This window comes from Pteronotus mesoamericanus, unplaced genomic scaffold, assembly GCF_021234165.1.
Source record: "Pteronotus mesoamericanus isolate MK-2021 breed Mesoamerican mustached bat unplaced genomic scaffold, CSHL_Meso_final scaffold_167, whole genome shotgun sequence".
In the NCBI taxonomy this organism is placed as follows: domain Eukaryota; kingdom Metazoa; phylum Chordata; class Mammalia; order Chiroptera; family Mormoopidae; genus Pteronotus; species Pteronotus mesoamericanus.
This window is the reverse complement of record NW_026555308.1, coordinates 4,713,556-4,732,400: the sequence shown is the minus strand read 5'-3', so window position 1 is coordinate 4,732,400 and position 18,845 is coordinate 4,713,556. Positions and strand designations below refer to the sequence as shown.

The window sequence follows — 18,845 nt, the reverse complement described above, 5'->3', positions numbered from 1 at the left end:
AGGGAATTCAGGACCAAGAAGGCAGTGTAAACAGGTCTTGTTTACTTCTTCACCAATTTACTATCCAAAACTCAACCACCTTTGTCTCATCAGTTCTTCACAAAGTTATTACTTCTTTGTCTAGAAGGTATAAAATCTACTCACTTTGGTCACTTCATGAGCTCCCATACATATGAAATTAAATTTATTTTTCTCCTAATAATCTGCCTTATGTCAATTTAATTATTAGACCAGCCAAATGACCTACAAGGAAAGAAAGGAAAAGTGCCCCTCCCCCTGCCTTGCCTAGACTCCCAATTACTAAGCAAGATGTTTTACCATTCTTGATATATATATATATAAATCCCTGATCTTAATTTTAGGTTCAGTTGGTGCCAACTACCTATTTCTTCAAACACTGTGTCCTATATTTGTTTCCAAGACAACAAACAGAGTGGGGAAGGACAGCATCCAATCATTTATGTCAGAAATTTGGAGTATCCTCCCTTCCTAAGCCAGAATGTCCTTTATCTGTAAACACAGGGTGAAGTTGTTATAATTTTATACTTGCTGAATAACAAATGATCCTTTATTCTCCCATCAAATCATTATGGATCTCAGGATACACTTTCTATTCCTGGAATCATGGCTAAATGCTCTTTAAGTGGTGAAAAGTGATCTCTAAGTGGGCTTAAGTTGTGAAATGTACATTATCTGAATGGTGAATTTGGCTGAATTAGATAAACAGATGGCGGAGGCCCTGTTTCAGCTTCTAAAAGTAAAACAAAGTGGAGAGAAGAAAGAAGAAACATAATACACAAAACTGAGAGATGCTCAGTTGAAATAACCTCACATGTCAAAAATATATCTATTTACACAGAGAATCTATTTAAACACCAGCTCTTCCTACTACAAGCAAAAACTAATTTGGAATATTTCTCTTTTAAAGCAATCATTTTCTTTTAAAAATACAAAATAGTGCAAATGTTAAACAGGGCATTAAAAAGAGTCAAATAATATAGAAGAGATTTGAATCAGGGTTTCCCTATAGAAACCACTCCATCCCAGTCCACTGGACAAGCAGCAGCTAAAATGCCATGCATCCTTTTTCAGTGCCTAAAGATTTAATTGATTTTTACAGCTACCACTGTTTAGTGAGGATTCTCTTTTGAAATCAGGATTACTCATCTTGTTTTGCTTGGGTCCTTCTTTAGAGCCACCTTGATTTCCCACAGGCATCTTGAGTCCAGGGGAAAATTAGAGCCTTCACTCTAAGTCCAGATGATTTATTCACCTCTTCCACCCTCCCTTCTGCCAAATCCTGACCCCATGTGTGCAAATTATGACTTCTGTAGGAACAGTATGAAAACAGAGAGCAGCGTAATAATTAGTAGTACATGTGGTGTTTGCTTTTGCAAAGATGTGACATTCACTTACTAAAGTCATTGTTTTTCTTGGTTTCCCAGCTGTAGTTTGAAAGAGTTGTTCCAGGTTCACTGGTAAGAATGCAGAGGTGAAGTAATTAAGCAAAACTGTGCTGTTGCCCTTAATATCAGCATTCAGGATGGAAGGAGGGAGGGAGGAAGAAAGGGAGGGAGGGAGGAAGGGAGGGAGGGAGGAAGGGAGGGAGGCAAGGACACAAGACTGATCTCAGTATTTTCTGGTATCATCAAGAACATCATAACCATTCATAAAGATCGAGCTTCAGAGAGCTAAACCAGCAAAAACAACATAGTGTAAGAGATGGTTCTCAGGTGGTGTAAGAAGTGGGTGAAAGCTGGACCTTTAGCACATCCAGATCTGAGAAAGAGGGAGGGCTAATGAAAACAAACACTCATAATCATGACAAAGATTTTACCAAGATTTTCTGAGATTAAAAAGCATGCACTTGCATTTCTCCATTCCACCCCTAACCACATCAAGTCCTCAAAAACTTGACTTCAAACACAATCTCTTCTTTCACAAGCCTTCCTGCATGCCTGCCTTTAGCTCCTCTGGCACTTCCCTTTTGAAATATGGTATCCTTTCAAGTGTGAGAAACCTGGGTCATGCCTTTGTCTGAAGTGAAGGCTTCAAGCTTTCATCCTCTCTGAAGATTTCCCCTCGTCTTTGACCTCACCAACAGCAAGACATCTTGTCCTGTATCTGGAATTCAATTGCCCACTCCCAGTAACCTGAATAAAGTTATGTTTGCCTCAAAGGAACATAGCAAACCATCGTAAAATTTCAACAATGCCAAGAGGCCTTGGCAAAATGAGAAAATTACAAGACATTTCCCCTCCATGGACTCAGGAGACAATCCTTCCACTCCAGATATGCCCTTTATTTTTTTTTCCAAATATTCTAAACTCTGATCTCTCCCCAAATCTCAAAGTCATCAAATTAGAGAAACAATATACACCCTTAAATGCCTGGTCACATTCTTGGCTCAGGGCCTTTGCTCCTTTTTTCCCTCTTGGTCTGTCCCTATTTGTAGGCAGGGAGAGACTCAGCCTTTCTTGTTTCAACACTTTATTCCCCACGCCCAGCCCAGTGTCTGTCACCACAGGAGCCCCTCAATAAATATTAGTTGAATAAATGAATGAATGAGGCATATGCAGTAGGGAGAAGAATGAATCTTATTAAATTTAGTCTGATATTAGAATAGGATTAGAAAAATCCTTTGGGGTTTGGAGCTTATTAATAAACAGTTGCATGATATTAAACTATGAAGACAGGGAGAAAAAACAGCTCATTATTCTGATATTTCCTTCATAACATAAAGCCAATGAATGAGCTGCATTTAGAGGAGGCAGGCAATATATTTAAGCACCGTAAATATCAACATTAGTACACAGCCTCTGTGCAATCTAATTTACTCTCTAACACAATCCATCATAACTGAAGTATGTTTTTGCTTATAGGGATCATAAAAATTCACTTGATTTATTGCTTTTTTCCCCCTCTCCTGTGTTCTCTGGGAAAATTCAGTTATACTTGGATCTCTTCAGGGAAAAAGAGATTCTTGTCACTAGGGCATTTATAAACACAAACTTACTTTTTACTCCAGAGGAAAGGTATCATAAAATTGGAGCTTAAACAATGGTCATATCAATGCTTTGGTGACTAATCTGTACTTAGTCTTTGTTCTTTCCATATGCACCTCTCTCACAGGGTCTAAAAAATTTCTTAATTCTTCATGAGATGTTCCGTCAGCCACTATGTCAAATATTTATTGCTGGTGATCCAAGTAGCAGCCAAGAAGGTAACTGAAAATTTGGTTTCATAATGTACCCCTCATAGGCCTTTTTATTTAGGACATTCTTAGTGCTTATCACAATGGAGACCTGCAAACACAGGTTCTACGGATCATTTTCATTGATTTGATCAGCAACCAAAACAGTCCCCTCTCCTGGTAATAGCTACAGGAGCTGGGATGTAGGATGATGTAGGAAGTGCCCTAATGGGACCTCTACCAGAGACCTTTATTCAAATAAAAATGAGTTAGGGAGGGAGAGAGAAGGGGGGTCAAGAGGAGGAAACAGAAAGAGAGAGGAAGGGAGAGAGGGAAGGAGATGAGGGAGGAAGGGATGAAAAAAGAGAGGGAGAGGGAAGAAGAGAAGACATAGAAGAGTTGGAATCAAGGGAGAGGATAAAGAAAGAGAAGAAATAGAAGGAAAGATAAAGAAAAGGCACTGAAAGGGGAGGAGAAGAAGGAAGAGGAGCAGGAGCAGGGGGAGGAGGAGATGGAGAGAAAGAGGTGGGGAGAGACTGACTCAGAAAACGTATTCACTGATTCAGACTCCAAATCTTTTTGCTTACCGGATTCCACCACTTAACCCTGAACACAATACCCTTACTAGGTGAATCTCATACTAAGTTGCTTCATCCCGTCATCCCATGCATATACTTTGTCCAAAATGTGGCAAACCATTACATAAGAGGGAGCCCTGTAAGAGAGATGATAGACACTGGCAATGCCTAGGAGTGCTTCTGTAAACCAAGACCTATTCTGGCAGCCCATGGGCATTACTTACATTTGGCTAGCACAACCAAGCTGCCTGCTTTGCTTCCAGAACCTTCACTGAGCGCAAAAGACTGAAGTAAATTTTTTCACAAAGTATATACAAGAAGCATTTTCAAAATCAGGCAGATACCTTTAAAAAAAAAAACCACCTAGAGATTAGACAAATGGTTGTGGGACTATGAGCGGTTCTCAACAGGGTTCTTTTCTGTGTTTTCCAGTTTCCTATAATAAACTACAATTTCACATATCTCTCTTGCCAGGCCTCCTTACCATGCCCCTCCCTGATTCAGTTCTCTTGGCTGATCACTCCTCTTGGTTGGCACTCCCTCCCCCAGTCACTTCCCTTTCTTCACTGTCCCTCTCCCTGCCCCTTCCCCTGGGAGGGGCTACACCTTGATCAATTCTGTTTCCTCAGGGATTAGCAGGTAGTAGTCACTTTACAGAAATGCACTGGAAGTACAACAGAGAGATTGCCTATTTCAAATGAGAAAAATAACAATAAATGCTTCTTTAAGATTTAGCCAGACAGGACAAGGCCTTGACTCACTCTGAAATACTATAAAAGATCTGTGGGTAAGTTTTGTGCCCCATAAAAGATTCTGTAGCAGACATGATTCTCACACAGAGTCCTTGCCCAAGAAAGCCTTCTGTGACACATGATTCTGTATGCTACCAGAGTAGCTATTTATGAACAATAAAAAATTTTAAATAGCCAATAGTAGCCACTGGCTAAATGCAAAATAGTACCCAGTGGGCAACAGTAGTGTTATATCCATTGACAAACTTTAGGGGAGGATACAGGCTTTGAGTTTCATGCTCAGAAACATCACAAAGTTCAGCAGCAGATGGGAATGCAAGACTTGAAAAATAATTTTCATTATTCTGACAAGTTCTAAACAAACCACAAACAACAACAAAAGCTTCATTCTTTCCTCCTGTTTCCACTTGCTTAGATACAACATAAAGGCTGGTCAAGATGTAACACTCTGTTTACTATTCAGGGATGGGACTCAGCTGAGCCCTCATTTGACCTGGAATGTGTTGCATTAACTCTAAAAGCTTGAGTTTGTCTGTCAAGTGGGAAAGTCAGGGAACTGAACACTGAGGGGTTTTACAGGGTTCACAGCAATATGTTTATACCAATGTTTTGTACTTAATAAGAGTTCAAAACATGCTAGCTACTATTATAATAATATTATACTTTCATTCATGTATTCATATAAATGCAAATATTTGTATATAAATTACATACTACATAATTTACATATAATATAGTTATATATTATAATATGATATATACTATATTTAATATATAATTATATAATACATCAATATAATTATTTTAATTTTCCCTGTCTTCTTCCAGCATTTCATATCGCATTTTATAAGTAGATCATTACCAACCAAAATATGAAACATAAATTTGATGTGCTGGGAAGGAGCCTGAGACTTCAGTTTCCTGCACCCACATCTTCAAGTTTCTTGGTCACACTGTCACCAAGGAGTGTCATTTGGGATGTGCAAGCAAGGCACAGACTATGACACTGGAAAACACCATCTGGGGCCTGAAGAACTCTTCTAGGTATGGGGATAGATTATAAGAAGAAAAGTGTTTTTTTATTTAACTTTATTTGGGGTACAGTGGTGAATGTGACTATTGATTTAATATACCATTTTCACCAAAAAGATAACATTGTGACTAATGCTCTTACCTCCTAAGACCATGTTTATTTCCATTTGAGTTTTATTTATTTGAGTCACTAATATTCAGCTAAACATTTTCTTTATTTGTTGAAATCCAGACCCTGAGGCTACAACCTCCTCTCAAGTCTACACTAATGTTCTTATTCTTTTTCCTCCTAGTGGGAACGCCCTGCTCCTTTTTATCCGACCCCTTGTGGTGGGACACTCCCCCCGAAAGAATGGCTTTGACATATTCTGTCCTCTTTCCGCTTTTTCAGACTCTCGTTACACTTCTTACACATTGACGCCTTTTGGTACCACATATTATTTCACTGTTAGCTGTTTCCAACCAGAGTAAAATTGGGGGACAGGGGTTACATCATGAGCCCTTGTATAATCCCTACTATATCCATGGCATAAAAATTTGCAAATAAGAACTGAAGGCTGAGATTAAACAATAAAATATACTAAGATCAGGCCCTTGCTCTGAAGAAATATCCAATTTAAAGGAAAAGCTAGACCCAGGTAAAACTGTGAGATATATAATAGTAACAGAGGCGTAAACAACTATTGTTACTGCAATCATTATTACTGCTAACAGTAACAATGACAGAATAATCAGCTAATATATATGAAGCACTCACAATGTTCCCAAGCCTACTTCTAGGGGCCATAAATGAACAATCTCATCTAATGCCCCCATAACTCCATGATGCACATATTGTTCATATTATCTCATTTTCCATATTAAGAAACCAAGGCACATAGAGGTGAGGAAGCAAAGTGTTAAAGGGGAAAAAGAGAGGGAGCCAGAAAGAGCAGTGAAAGGCTTCAGAGAAAAAGAATCAATTAAAGAAAGCCTTGACCTAGGTTTCTGCATGCTCTTGGGTGAAGTGGGGGAAGGGAAACACAATATCAAATGAGAGTAGTATGAACAAAGCTATAAACCTATGAAGAAATCCCTATGATGAAGGAAATAGAAGGAAGTAGTGGGTTATTGGATTGGAAATAGAGGAGCGTCAAGACCTGCAGCTATAAAAAATTAAAAATAAAAATAAATGAAGATTGGCAGGATTAGGAAGAAGAAAGACATTCTAGGAAAAAACAGGAAAGAACTGCAAGAGCTTGAATCCCATACTAGAGTGTGGAGTTGTCTATAGGCAGTAGGGAGTCATGGAAAGTTTCTGAGCAAGGGCGTAGCAAGAATAGTTTAGGTTTTGTGTTGCTTTCCCTTTTTGTTTTGGTTTTCATAAAATAGACTTGGATGCCCTTACAGGCACTGGACTAGACAAGAAAAAGACCAGAGGTCAATCATTTCTGAGGAGTCAACTTGTCAGCTCAGGCCAGGGAATGTAGAGGTCCGACACTGACATGAAAAATGGGAAGATAAAGGAGAGCATACACTGTGAGGGAGAAAGATAAAGAAAAGAAAATGCAGCAGTTTCTTGCCTGAGGTCCTGGGTGGATGCAGGAGCTGTCCATAAAGGTAACAGGAAAAGATGGTTACTCAGAGACAACATGATGAGATCCTTTTAAGACCCAGAGGGCATCTCTAGTACCCAGATTATCATCCTGAATTACTTAGGGACTAGAATTCTTTGGCAAAATGTGTTATACCAGATAAGGGGTAGGGCATGTGTATAATGAACTGGAATATCATGTCATCCTAGATAACAAGAAAACCATCAAAGACAAGCCAGCCATGTTAAAAAGGACTCATGAGGAACTTGAAGAGGCTCTCCTTAGTCAAAGACTGAATAATCTGAGCATCAATGAAGATGATAGCTTCAGTCCTTGAGTTTATAACATTAAAAAATACATGGTCACCATTGGAGAATGCAAATTAACCAACACATTAATTTAGGGAAAGTGGCGGGGGGGGGGAGGCAGAGACAAATATATTTGAAAAAATAAATTAAAATAAAATAAAAAAACAAAATAAATAAAAAAGCATTCTCCTGAAAAAAAAGAATTAAAGTAGAAATTTATAAGAATTTTTCGGAAATAAATAAAAGCCTCTATGCATTTTAGATGCTTGCAAATCTGAAACCCAGAGTTCCCAGATATAGGTATTTTCTGTTCAGCGTTATCAGTATTTGGAAAACAAAACCTAATAAATAAATAAATAAATAAATAAATAAATAAATAAATAAAAACAGAAAGGGAAAATCAAATATTTTTCTGGATTTCTTATACAAGCTGTGTCTCCGAATATCCTAAAAGTAGATTGGAAAACTTCCTTTTAAGAATAAGTCTAGTAAATCTATGCAGAAGGAAGGATAAAATTAGAATATCACCATTTTACAACTCCTAAAGAATTAATTGATCCAGATATTTAGCATCAATGGTTACAGCAACACAAAAAGGCAGACAACCTGATATTATGGGCCTTGTCATAGAAGAAACTTCTAAAGAAAGTGAACTTGCATCTAATAGAGACTCTGGAGCCATCTACTAATTTAAAAGAAATACAAAGGACAAAGGAACATGTGAAACTACCAACAAACACCAGACAGGCAAATGCTGCATGGAAACCAATCTGTTTCCTTCAACAATGTCATCAACCACAAAGAAAATTGTGAAAACAAACAAAAATGTTATAATCAGGCTTATTAAAAGATCCTTAAAGCAGATTAAATGGAGCCTTTTAAAGATAAATCAAGCAATCCCAACGTATGGGATTTAGATTCTGTTTTGAATTAACAAAGCATTTTATAAAATGACACTTATGAGAAAATCTAATACTTAAACAATGACTTAATAATTGATATTAAAGAATCACTGTTAATAATTAATAGGTATTATAGTTATGTTATGTAAAAGATAGCTATTAAAAAACAAAAGATAACTGTTGGCAAAAATATTGAGAAACTGGAAATTTTATACACAGTAGGTGGGAATGTAAAATGACTCAGGCATTATGGAAAACAGTAAGGGAGTCCCTCAGAAGATTAAAAATTGAGCTACCATACGATCCAGCAATATCACCCTTGGGTAGTTATCCAAAAGAATGTAATCAGGATCTTGAAGAGGTATCTGCACTCTCATATTCATTGCAGCATTATTGACAGTATCCAAGATATGGCAACAATTTAAATATCCACCAATAGATGAACAGGTAAAGACAATGTGGTATGTGCATACAATGAAATATTATTCAGCCTTGAAAAAGGAAGTCCTCCCATATGGGACAACATGGAAAACCTAGAGGACATTATACTAACTCAGCGAAATAACCCAGACAGAGAAGGACAAATATTGCATCATTTCACTTATATGACATATTTAACATAGTCAAACTCAGAGAAACAGAGAGTAGAATGGGGGCCGCAAGGGGCAGAGAAGAGGGGAAAAGGACTGTGGCTAGTCAACAGGTATGAAGTTTTAGTTAAGCAAGATGAATAAGTTCTAGCAATCTGCTGTTATCCACAGAGCTAAGGTTTTGTCATTGTTCTCTCATGTTGAGCATCATTCATTGTTACACTTTAGAAGAACAGCTTCTTCTGCATACACATACACAGAGTTTGTAAAATTTTGGGGTCCTTGTCTAAATACTTATTGCACCTTAGAATATCTGGGAGAGCTTTAAAAAGTACCAGTGATGCCCAGGCTGTGGCCCCAGAGACTCTGACTTAATTAGTCTGGGTGGGGGCTTCTAATTAGCATCCAGGATTAAGACTGATGGAAAAAAAACGGGGCTTCTCAAATCTTAATGAGCAGGCACATAACCTGAAAATCTTGGTAAAGCATGGGTGCTGATTCAGTCATCCTGGGGCAGGGACTAGGATTATGAAGTTACAAGAAACTCGGAACGATGCTGATGCTTCTCATTTATGAAACACACTCTGGGTAGGAAGGAGGTAGAATATTTGAAGGTGGTTACTGATGACATTTTAGGATGGCTGAATGTTCACATTTAGGTCACTGGTGACTGGAATCAAGGCTCAGAGACTACTTTCAGAGGCAGGAAGCTTGTAGTCTTAATTTGGGTTTTTGAGTTATAGACTCAGTGGAGTCTTCAATAGAAAAATAAAGCCTCTTTACAAGCATCAGTTCATTCATGCATTCATTCATTTGTTCATTCACTCACTCAATGGCTATGTATTGGAGACCTATTGCATACTAGGCATCTTTTAGGTGCTGAAGATAAATCAATGACAAAGAAAAATGAGGTTCTTGTCTTTGTATATTCCGGGGGAGAGAGTGGGAAGAGCTACTTCCTGAGGAAATATGAGTCAACAACAGAAATGCAGGTGGTGATGCTCATCGTGAAGGACAGAAAGCATGATGTGTCAGAGAGTTGCCTTAGGTGAAGGATGTGGGTATGGGGTTTAATTTGCTACCACAGATAAGGTTGTCAGTGGGGGTTTCTCTGAAGATATGACATTTTAGCTAAGATATAAAGGATGAGAATAGAGCATGCAAAGGCCTGGGAGGCTATCATTCCAGGAGAAGAGAAGAGCAAAGGCAAAGGACATGAGGTAGAAATGAGATTGATGTATTGGGAAGGAGAAAGTGGACCACTATATCCTTGGTATCATGAGTGACAGGAGGACCTATATGGAGAGGTAGAGACAGAAGAGATTATGCTTGGGATTACATACCATGGTAAGGACTTTGAGTTTTTCCCTCAGCACCAAGACAAACCCTGTGATGGTTTTAAACAAAGGAGAGAAATATTCGGATTTATGAGTTAAAATGATCGCTGTGGTTGCTATGTGGCAGATGTATTTGAGGAGAGGGTATGAAAAGCAGATACAGAGAAACCAGTTAGTAGACTCAGAACAACCCCAGTGAGGGATGGTGGTGGCCAGTCCTAGAAGTGGTGGTAGGGACGGCTACAGTTGCATGGTAACACTGACAGACAGAGGGATGGTGGGAAGGAAGGAAGCAAGAGTGACTCCTAGCCAGTGGATATGTGGCAGGAATTTACTTAGATGGAAAAGGCTAGTAGAAGATCCAATTAACAGGGCGTGTAAGGCTGAAAAGCTCCACTTTGGACAAGTTTGATGCCTATGAAACTTTCAAGTATAGATTCAAGAACAGAGCTTACACCCAATTCTAGAGCTCAGGGAAGAAGTCAAGGGTAAAGATAGAATTTGGGTGGGGGGCAGCTATCAATACACCATCATATGAAAGTCATCTTATCAAATGAATTTTCAAGGACAGAGACTATAGCTAGATGCCAATGTAGAGCTAATGGCAATGATATATCATGGTTCTGTAGGAAGATTGGCCCAAAGTTAGGAAGGAAAATTTTGTATTCTTCTTGAAACTCATCTTGGCCTGAGTTCCCAGACCTTAGCCTCAAGGTAGACTTTGCAGCTATTTTGATAATAACTGGTATCTAAACATTCAGTAAACATTATTTCATAGACATGAAACATCTGGCGAGAGCCAATACAATTTGAAATGATGTTGGCTTTATCTAGATGTCTCTCTCAGAGGGACAAATTGTAAGGAAACAGACATTATATTGGATCATTGTGGAGAGTGGGAGAAATAAGCTTGTTGGTTCCTTGACCAGATGCCTAAGTATATGGTAAACGGAGTTAATGGATGTTGGGAAGAGAAACACATGTGCAGGATTGGCGTCCGTTCAGCAAAGCCAGACAAGGTTGCTGAGGAAGGACTCCTGCTGCCAGAAATGGAGCTGAAGATGTATTCTTGCACTCAAGGAGGAAACGCAGAGGACATATTATCATATGGAATGATTACTTGGCTAATGAGCCTTGAGGGGCAGGAAAATTGACTACAAAACAAATTAAACCAGCACCTGACATTCTAATGTTCTTTATAAACAAGTGATAATGTCAGTGTGTATGTGTTTCCTTGTACCAGCCCACTTATTTGAACCAACCCCACACAAATATTCAGAATTAGATTGACGGACGCCCCCTTCCCCAGTGATTCATCAGCATGATACCATGCCTGAGGATGTGATTTGGCTTTTAGATATAGCCTTTCCCTGTGCCTGTTCTTGGCAGAGGATGAGAGATGAAATTTCTCAGAAAAGCTCATCCTTTTGAATTGTGTTCCTGAGGAAAGAGGCCAGATGCCACCTGACCAAAGCTTTAGAAAACTCCAGGGTTTTTGGTGCTGGGCAGGTGAAGCCTGGCTGTCTTCCATTTGCACCAAGGGAAGGACCAGCAGACAACACATGGAAACACAGAGAGAAAAGGAAGTGAGGGGTAAGGGATCTCTTCCTCACTGATGGGATTATTTAATTCCCCAAACGAAATGGTTTAGGGTGAATGAAATCTCTTCGTCGAGAGTCTTATAAGGGTTGGGGTACTTAATTAGTATTCAAAAAATGAATATTTGCTACTTCTGGACTTTAAGAGTTTGGCATCCATTATGTCATTTAATTTACCAAAAACCACAAAAGGGGGGAATAACCTAGGGTTTCACATCCAGTAAAAATTGGAGTCTGGGCCTAGAACTCAGGCAGTTACACATCAGAGCCCCATTTGTTACAAGATAAAAAGAAATGCTCAGTTAATTGGAGGGAAAAAAAATGCTACATAGAAATGAAGACCAAGCTCTTTGTAAGATTTTAAAATGGTTTTGATTTAAAATAAATATAGCCATGTATACTATGGTTAATCTGTGCCAGGAATTTTACCATACAATTATCATAGAGAATCTTGTTAATTTTACAACAGCTTCACAGGACAGGTATATCATTATTTTAATTTTACATCTGAGGAAGTTGGCTCAGAAAAGCTTGTTGGCCAAGTTCAGGCAGTTAAACTTGGCTGAAATGAGATGTGAACTCTGAGCTCTGCCTCTATTGTGCATGCCTTAATGCACTCTGTAAAGGCAGGTGAAGAGGTCCTTATTTTTCCTCCCCTGAATCCAGGGTATTCTGTACCATGGGAAGTTCACTGATCTTTTGGAAAGAGCAATATAAGTATATGGTCTAGTTTATAGAAAATTTTTTTCTAGATATCTCAGATTTCTTTCCAACGATCAATGTCTCCGATTTCTCTCTACCCTCTGATGCTTATTTCCCTTTAAGAATGGCTCGACTTGGCCAGATACCAGTTACCTACCAAATTGTGATTTCTTCTATTCTGCCACTGAAATTTCATTATTTAATGATCCTGGTAATAATACTGGACACACATATCTGGATTAAAGTATGTGCCTTCTCAAATGATACACCCTGGAAAGGTTATTATTAATAAAGGTAGCATTAAGACACCACAAATAACTCTGTAACCTTGCTCAGGCTTAATAAATTCCCTGCAGGAATTTTTTTTGCAGTAAACTCCTAAAATTCAGCTCACTTTTAATATACGGTAACCTTCAGTGACCCTTATCATTCATTATATACCAGTGACCTTTCCAAAGTTGAGAAGGGTAGTTGCAAGAGCTTTTGGGCATTAATACCTATGAGAGGTAAATATGGTTTTCATTCTTTCGTACTGATAATTCATGCAGTTTAAAGGCATTGCATTATCTCTCCTATGACACTGGCTCTGATGGTTTCATAAGGGCATAGGTATAAATGATTATCTTGACTACAGTGGGTTTCTATCATTTTTAGACACTGAGTTCTATAGCATTACTTAGACAGGGGCTGGATTTGGGATGAACAATTCCAGGTTGTCAGATAGTTGATCATCATTTTGATCAACATTAGCTTCTATGTTTTTTAAGGAACTTTTTATTATGCAAAACCTAAAGCATATACAAAAGTACAATGACCAGCAGAAAAAAAAAAAAAAATGAAAACGCCCTACGGCCCTCATTCAGATCCAGTAACTATCAAGGTGTGGCTAACCTTGTTTATCTATGCCCTTGACCCCTTGCCCTCCTCAGTCTCATGTTACTTTGAAGCAAATGACAGACATCATATCACTGTTTCCATAAATATTTCAGTTTGCATTTCTAAAAGTTAAGAAGTCTTTTGCTTTCCTTTTTAAAAATTTAGTGTCTAACTTAATTTTTATTGTGGTAAGAACACTATGAGATTTAACTTCTTAACAAATTTTTAGGTGTACAATACAATATTCTTAGCTATATGTCTGGAAGGAAAAGACAACTTAGGGTTCAAGACTCATACCCAGGAAGGGTTTTGGTAGGTGCTTCGTGGCTCTCATAGCAAGACACACAGAAAGACATTTTATAATATTTCCTCCACAATCAAAAAAGAAAAGAAAACCAACCACCTAAAGTACAACAACATCTTCAAATATTATCCCTAACTTCATACCAGATGCTGTTTACCTGTAAAATACCAATGTTTTGAAACTGCTATCTGTAATTAGCTCATTAGCTCACCTGTGCAATTGTTTAAATTTTTTTTAAATGCCTTTTTTTCTTTTAAATTTGAATCAGGTCTTCTACAACAAGGACAATAACCCACCACAATTTGGGGAAATTCTTTGACTCATCACCTTTTGTAATATAGGCACCAGAAGAGACTCAAAGCCAGACACTCAACATTGTGAGGAAGCTCCTGGTTAAATAGTCGAAAAGCATTGTCTCAACATGGAAATTTAACTTGGTTTTGGAAAGCAACATGCCAGCCCAGGATTCTGGCCCCATGTCAACATCTCTGCCAAGGGGGTAAATATCAGGCTTTGAAAGATTCAGCTTGTCCTAATTTAAGACACATACTTTTATTTTTTACTTTAAATATGAATACCCTTAGTCACTGTATCAGTCAAGTTCTCCTTAGGAAACAGATGGCGTACTCAAACTGGGATTACTTAAGGAGATTTAATTTACAGAGGTACTATTTCCAAAGGTGTAGGCAGAGTGTAAGAAGACTGAACAGGATGTGAAGGAACCCAAATTAGGAGCAGCATGGCTGTTACCACCTCCAGGCAAGAGGGGGTAAGGGGAAGGAAAAGTTACAGGTTCCCAGAAGGGAGCTGCTTAGTGAGGAGGGCAATGAGCTGTATGGAAGGACACTCCAGGCCACTCAGAGAAGGTACCAGGTCGCTAAATGCCTTGACCTCATTCAACTTCCCCCTTTCAACCTCCTCCCAAAACTCCCCATAAGCAGAACCCAAATGAAGATCCAAGGGCAAAGGAACCATGACTGAAGTTCTTATTTATCAGCTTCCTGAAAAAAGAGCAGGTGGACGCAAAGGACAGAATAATATCCCCTCCAAAGATGTTCACCTCCTAATCTCAGCAATCTGTGAATACCTGCAAATCAAGTTTGTGAATTAAGTGAATAAAGTTTGCAGGTTGAATTAAGGTTGCTAATCAGCTGACCTTAAGGTAGAATGTTCTGAATTATCTGGGTGGGGACCCCATGTCATCATCAGAGTCCTTAAATGTGCAAGAGGCAGCAGAAGAGAGCCAGATGCAATGTTGCTGGCCTTGAAGATGAAGGGAGGGGCCCAAAGTCAAAGAATACGGTTGGCCTCGGGAAGCCGGGAAAAGCAAAGGGAGAGATTCTCCCCTAGAACCTCCTAAAGTCACACAGCCCTACCAACACCCTGATAACTTTGTGAGACCTGTGTTAGACTTCTGAACTATAGAACTTTGGAATAATAACTCTGTGTTGTTTTAAGCCACTAAGTTTGTAGGTATCTGTTATAGCAGCAGTAGAAAACTAAAACAGTAAAAATATGTGTATATATATTATATAAAATATGTATTATATATTACATATATATATAAAGAATGTCTTTGGATAGGCAACTGGAAGATGTCTGGAATCTGCTAATATTTTTAGAGGTCATGTCTTGTGCTCTAAACCTAAGCCTTAGATCTAAATTTTCCCCTAGACTAAGAGAAAGCAACATGATATACTTTTAAAATGTAAACCTGAATTTAAGTCCTGGCTGGGGGGAAGAAAAGAAAAAAAAGTCCTGGCTTTGCCACTTACAAGGTATAAGACCTGGGAGAGTCACAGCTATCACATAAAAAATGGAAATGATGAATAGGACAGCAACCACATGGCATTAGTGTCAGGGTTAATGGATCATGTGCATAAATTAGTGTAAGGGTTAATGGATCATGCGCATAAAACACCAAGATGATGCCCAACACAAAAGCATATGCTTAATAAATGCTGGCACTTCTAGTCTCATCTGATTAGCTGTGGAGGCATAAAATATGTCCACAGATTCTGTGGTATTCCCCACAGTAAGCAGTGAAGTTTAACTACCCTTTTCTTGAGTGTGGGCTGGACTCACTTCTAACAAAAGAATAAGGCAGAAATAAGGCTGTGTGCATCTGACAGGGGCTGCATACTATACACTGCCAACTATAGAATGTTCTGGAAAAGGCAAAACAATAAAAAGATTAGTCGTTTCCTGTGCTCAGTAATTTGCTGGGGCATGAGGGAGAGGAAGCACAGGGGATTTTTTTTATGGCAGTAAAAGTATTCTGTATGATACTGTAATGGGGTATTTATCAATATCAATGGAATTGTCACAACAGCTAAAACACAGAAGCAACTCAAGTGCCCATCAATAAATGAATGGATTAGTATGGTATGTACATACAATGGAGTATTTTCCAGTCTTAAAAATAAAAAAGAAACCTGACATATGCTACAAAATGGAAGAACCTTGAGGACATTATGCTAAGTGAAATAAGCCAGTCACAGAAAGACAAATATTATATGATTCCCCTTATATGAGGTGCTTAAAGTAGTCAAGTTCATAGAGACAGATGTGCTGGGAGAGAACAGGAAGTTATTGTTTAATAGATTTCAGTTTTGCCAAATGAAAAGAGATGTGGATATGGGTGGTGGTGATGGTAGCACGACATGAATGTCCCTAATATCACTGAACTATATAACCCAAAATGGCTAAGACCGTAAATTTTATGTTATGTATACCTTTCCACAACTTAAAAATGAGGAAAAAAAAACCACATAATTGTGCAACACAAAGAATGACCTTTAATGTAAAATATGGACTTTCGTTCATTAAAATGTGTCATCAATTGTAACAAATGAACCACACTGAGGCAAGACATTAATAATAGGGGAAACTGTACCAAAAAAATAATTCACTGGGAATTTCCATCCTTCTCTCTCTCTCTCTCATCTCTGGCTCTCAGGGAAGAAGGCTGCCACGTTGTTGTAAGCAACTCTACAGAGAGATGCATGTGTCAAAAAATTGAAGCCTCTCTCCAACAGCCAGGGAACTAAAGTAGGCTAACAAACACATGAGTGGGCTTGGAAGCAGATTCTGCAGCCCCGGTTGAGCCTTCAGATAATGGCCAACACTGCGAATGTCTTGGTTAAAACCTCATGGAGGGGCCGAGTCAGAACCACCCAGCTAGACCCTGTATGAGATCGGACATGATTGTTGTTTTAAGCTGCTAAATTTTGAATTCATCTGCTATGCAGCAACCAATAACAAATACATTAACAAAAAAAAAAAAAGGAAGAGTTGTAAAAACACTTTTAAGTAATTAGAAATGAGTGAATTTGAAAAGTGTAAAATTTTCCTCAAAATTACTGAACATGCCCATTGTCAAACTTGGGGTTAGGAATCTAGGTCACAGAAGATGGCAGCCTAAGAAATACATATTTATTCAGTGGCAAAGAAAGATTTCACTTTAAATGAAAAAAAGCCTTTCTTTGGGATCTGAACTACCCAAATCATGTGCCTGCATCACAGAACTTCAATCTCCAAGCTGGTGCTAACGCAGGGAAATATGGTTATTTCCTGTTCATCAGCATTTTACCCTCCAACCTTCTGTCTCCCTGGCATGTTTTTTTTTGTTTGCTTGTTTGTTTGTTTTTTAAGCAAGCAGGAAACTAAGAGCTTACCCTCAGATCTTCTGCCAGCTTCCAGTCCAACTCCTCCTTGTCCAAAGGTCCTGTGAGCCAGACAGAGATCTTGACATTGACACCTCTTGTCCTACTCAGAGCTCCAGGACCTGCCCCGACTGGGCTCCCAGGGATGTGAAGGAGGAAATGCCCTCTCATGCATCCCAGCTGGTTCTCTGCTGATTCAACCCACTGGCCATCTGGTCCCTTCTCCCTGCTATGCACACAGCTTGGTCTGGGAAGTGGAAACTTTCTGCAGGATTCAGCTTTTTTTTTTCCACTTTTTTGCAAACCAGGATACATAAAGGGAGCGGAGAACACTGGCTGGTATGTGATATTATGTTGCTGTCCACATATAGAAACTGATGCATAGAATATTAAAGATACTACTTGGCAAGGGTCCAGTAGAGTCCGTGCATGCATATTGAAAATCATAGCCATTCAAATCTATGGAGATTGTTGGGTGTGGCTTCAAATACAGAGGATAACCAAAAATCCAACCTAAGTGGTAAGTAATTCTGCTTAGTTTTTCTGCAGAATTCATCCAAATCAAAACTAAAGCTATAGCCCTCACCAGTTTGGTCCTGTTGGTTGGGCATCATCCCACAAAGTGAAAGGTCATTGGTTCAATCCCTGGGTTATGGGTTCTGTCCCCAGTTGGGGCACATGCATAAAGCAATCGATCGATCGATGTTTTTCTCTCATGTGGATGTTTCTGTCCCTCTTTTCCTCCCTCCCTTCCCCTCTCTCTAAATAAAATCTTTAAAAAATCAAAGCTATAAAGCAAATGAAATGGGTTTGATTTAAATGAATTTATTTTGCTCAATAAAATAGAGCATCACAAAAGTTCCTCCTACAAGCCTCAAAAGTATGTATACATAGCCCAAAATGGACCTCCTTCAAAATAGGCTAGCCAATGAAAAGAGTTTGAAAGACCCTTAAATTTCATTTAATAAAAGTATTTTAGAATTGGGACAGGTAGAGATATTGACATACACAATGACCACATATATAAATGCAGATATATATATACTTGTGAGTCCAACACACTCACAAGTGTGTGTGTATATATATATATACACACATATATATATATATATGGTATGTATGTACGCATGTATATATGTATGTAGCCTAATGATAATTTATACAATAAAAAAGTTTAGAAAATATGGATTTTAGAGTCACCCTAATAAAAATGGGGATGTCTGTAGAATGGAGACCTATAGGAGAGTCTCTGTGTCCATCTTCCCTAACCTCCCAGAGTAGTGATTTATGATGTCTAAGGATACAGGCCCAGAGAGCTTTCACGATGGGCCACTGAGTGAAGCCCAAATGTGAGTTTTCTCATTAGTGTTGTGCATAATTGAAATGCATTCTACAAATTCACTTTTTAACAAATGACCAGTGAATAACCAGTGG

The 18,845-nt window shown here is 38.6% G+C and overlaps 1 protein-coding gene across 4 annotated transcripts in view; it reads right to left on the bottom strand.

Annotated features, from left to right (window-relative positions):
- Positions 1-17,590, bottom strand: part of RBFOX1 (RNA binding fox-1 homolog 1) — a 1,461,257-nt gene extending 1,443,667 nt beyond the window's left edge. For all 4 annotated transcript variants that reach the window (XM_054589559.1, XM_054589558.1, XM_054589557.1 and 1 more), the window contains exon 1: positions 17,424-17,590. In XM_054589559.1, coding sequence (XP_054445534.1) covers positions 17,424-17,582 — 159 coding nt within the window. In that variant the 5' untranslated portion in view covers positions 17,583-17,590. The remainder of the gene's footprint in view (positions 1-17,423) is intronic.
- Between the last annotated feature and the right edge of the window lie 1,255 nt (positions 17,591-18,845).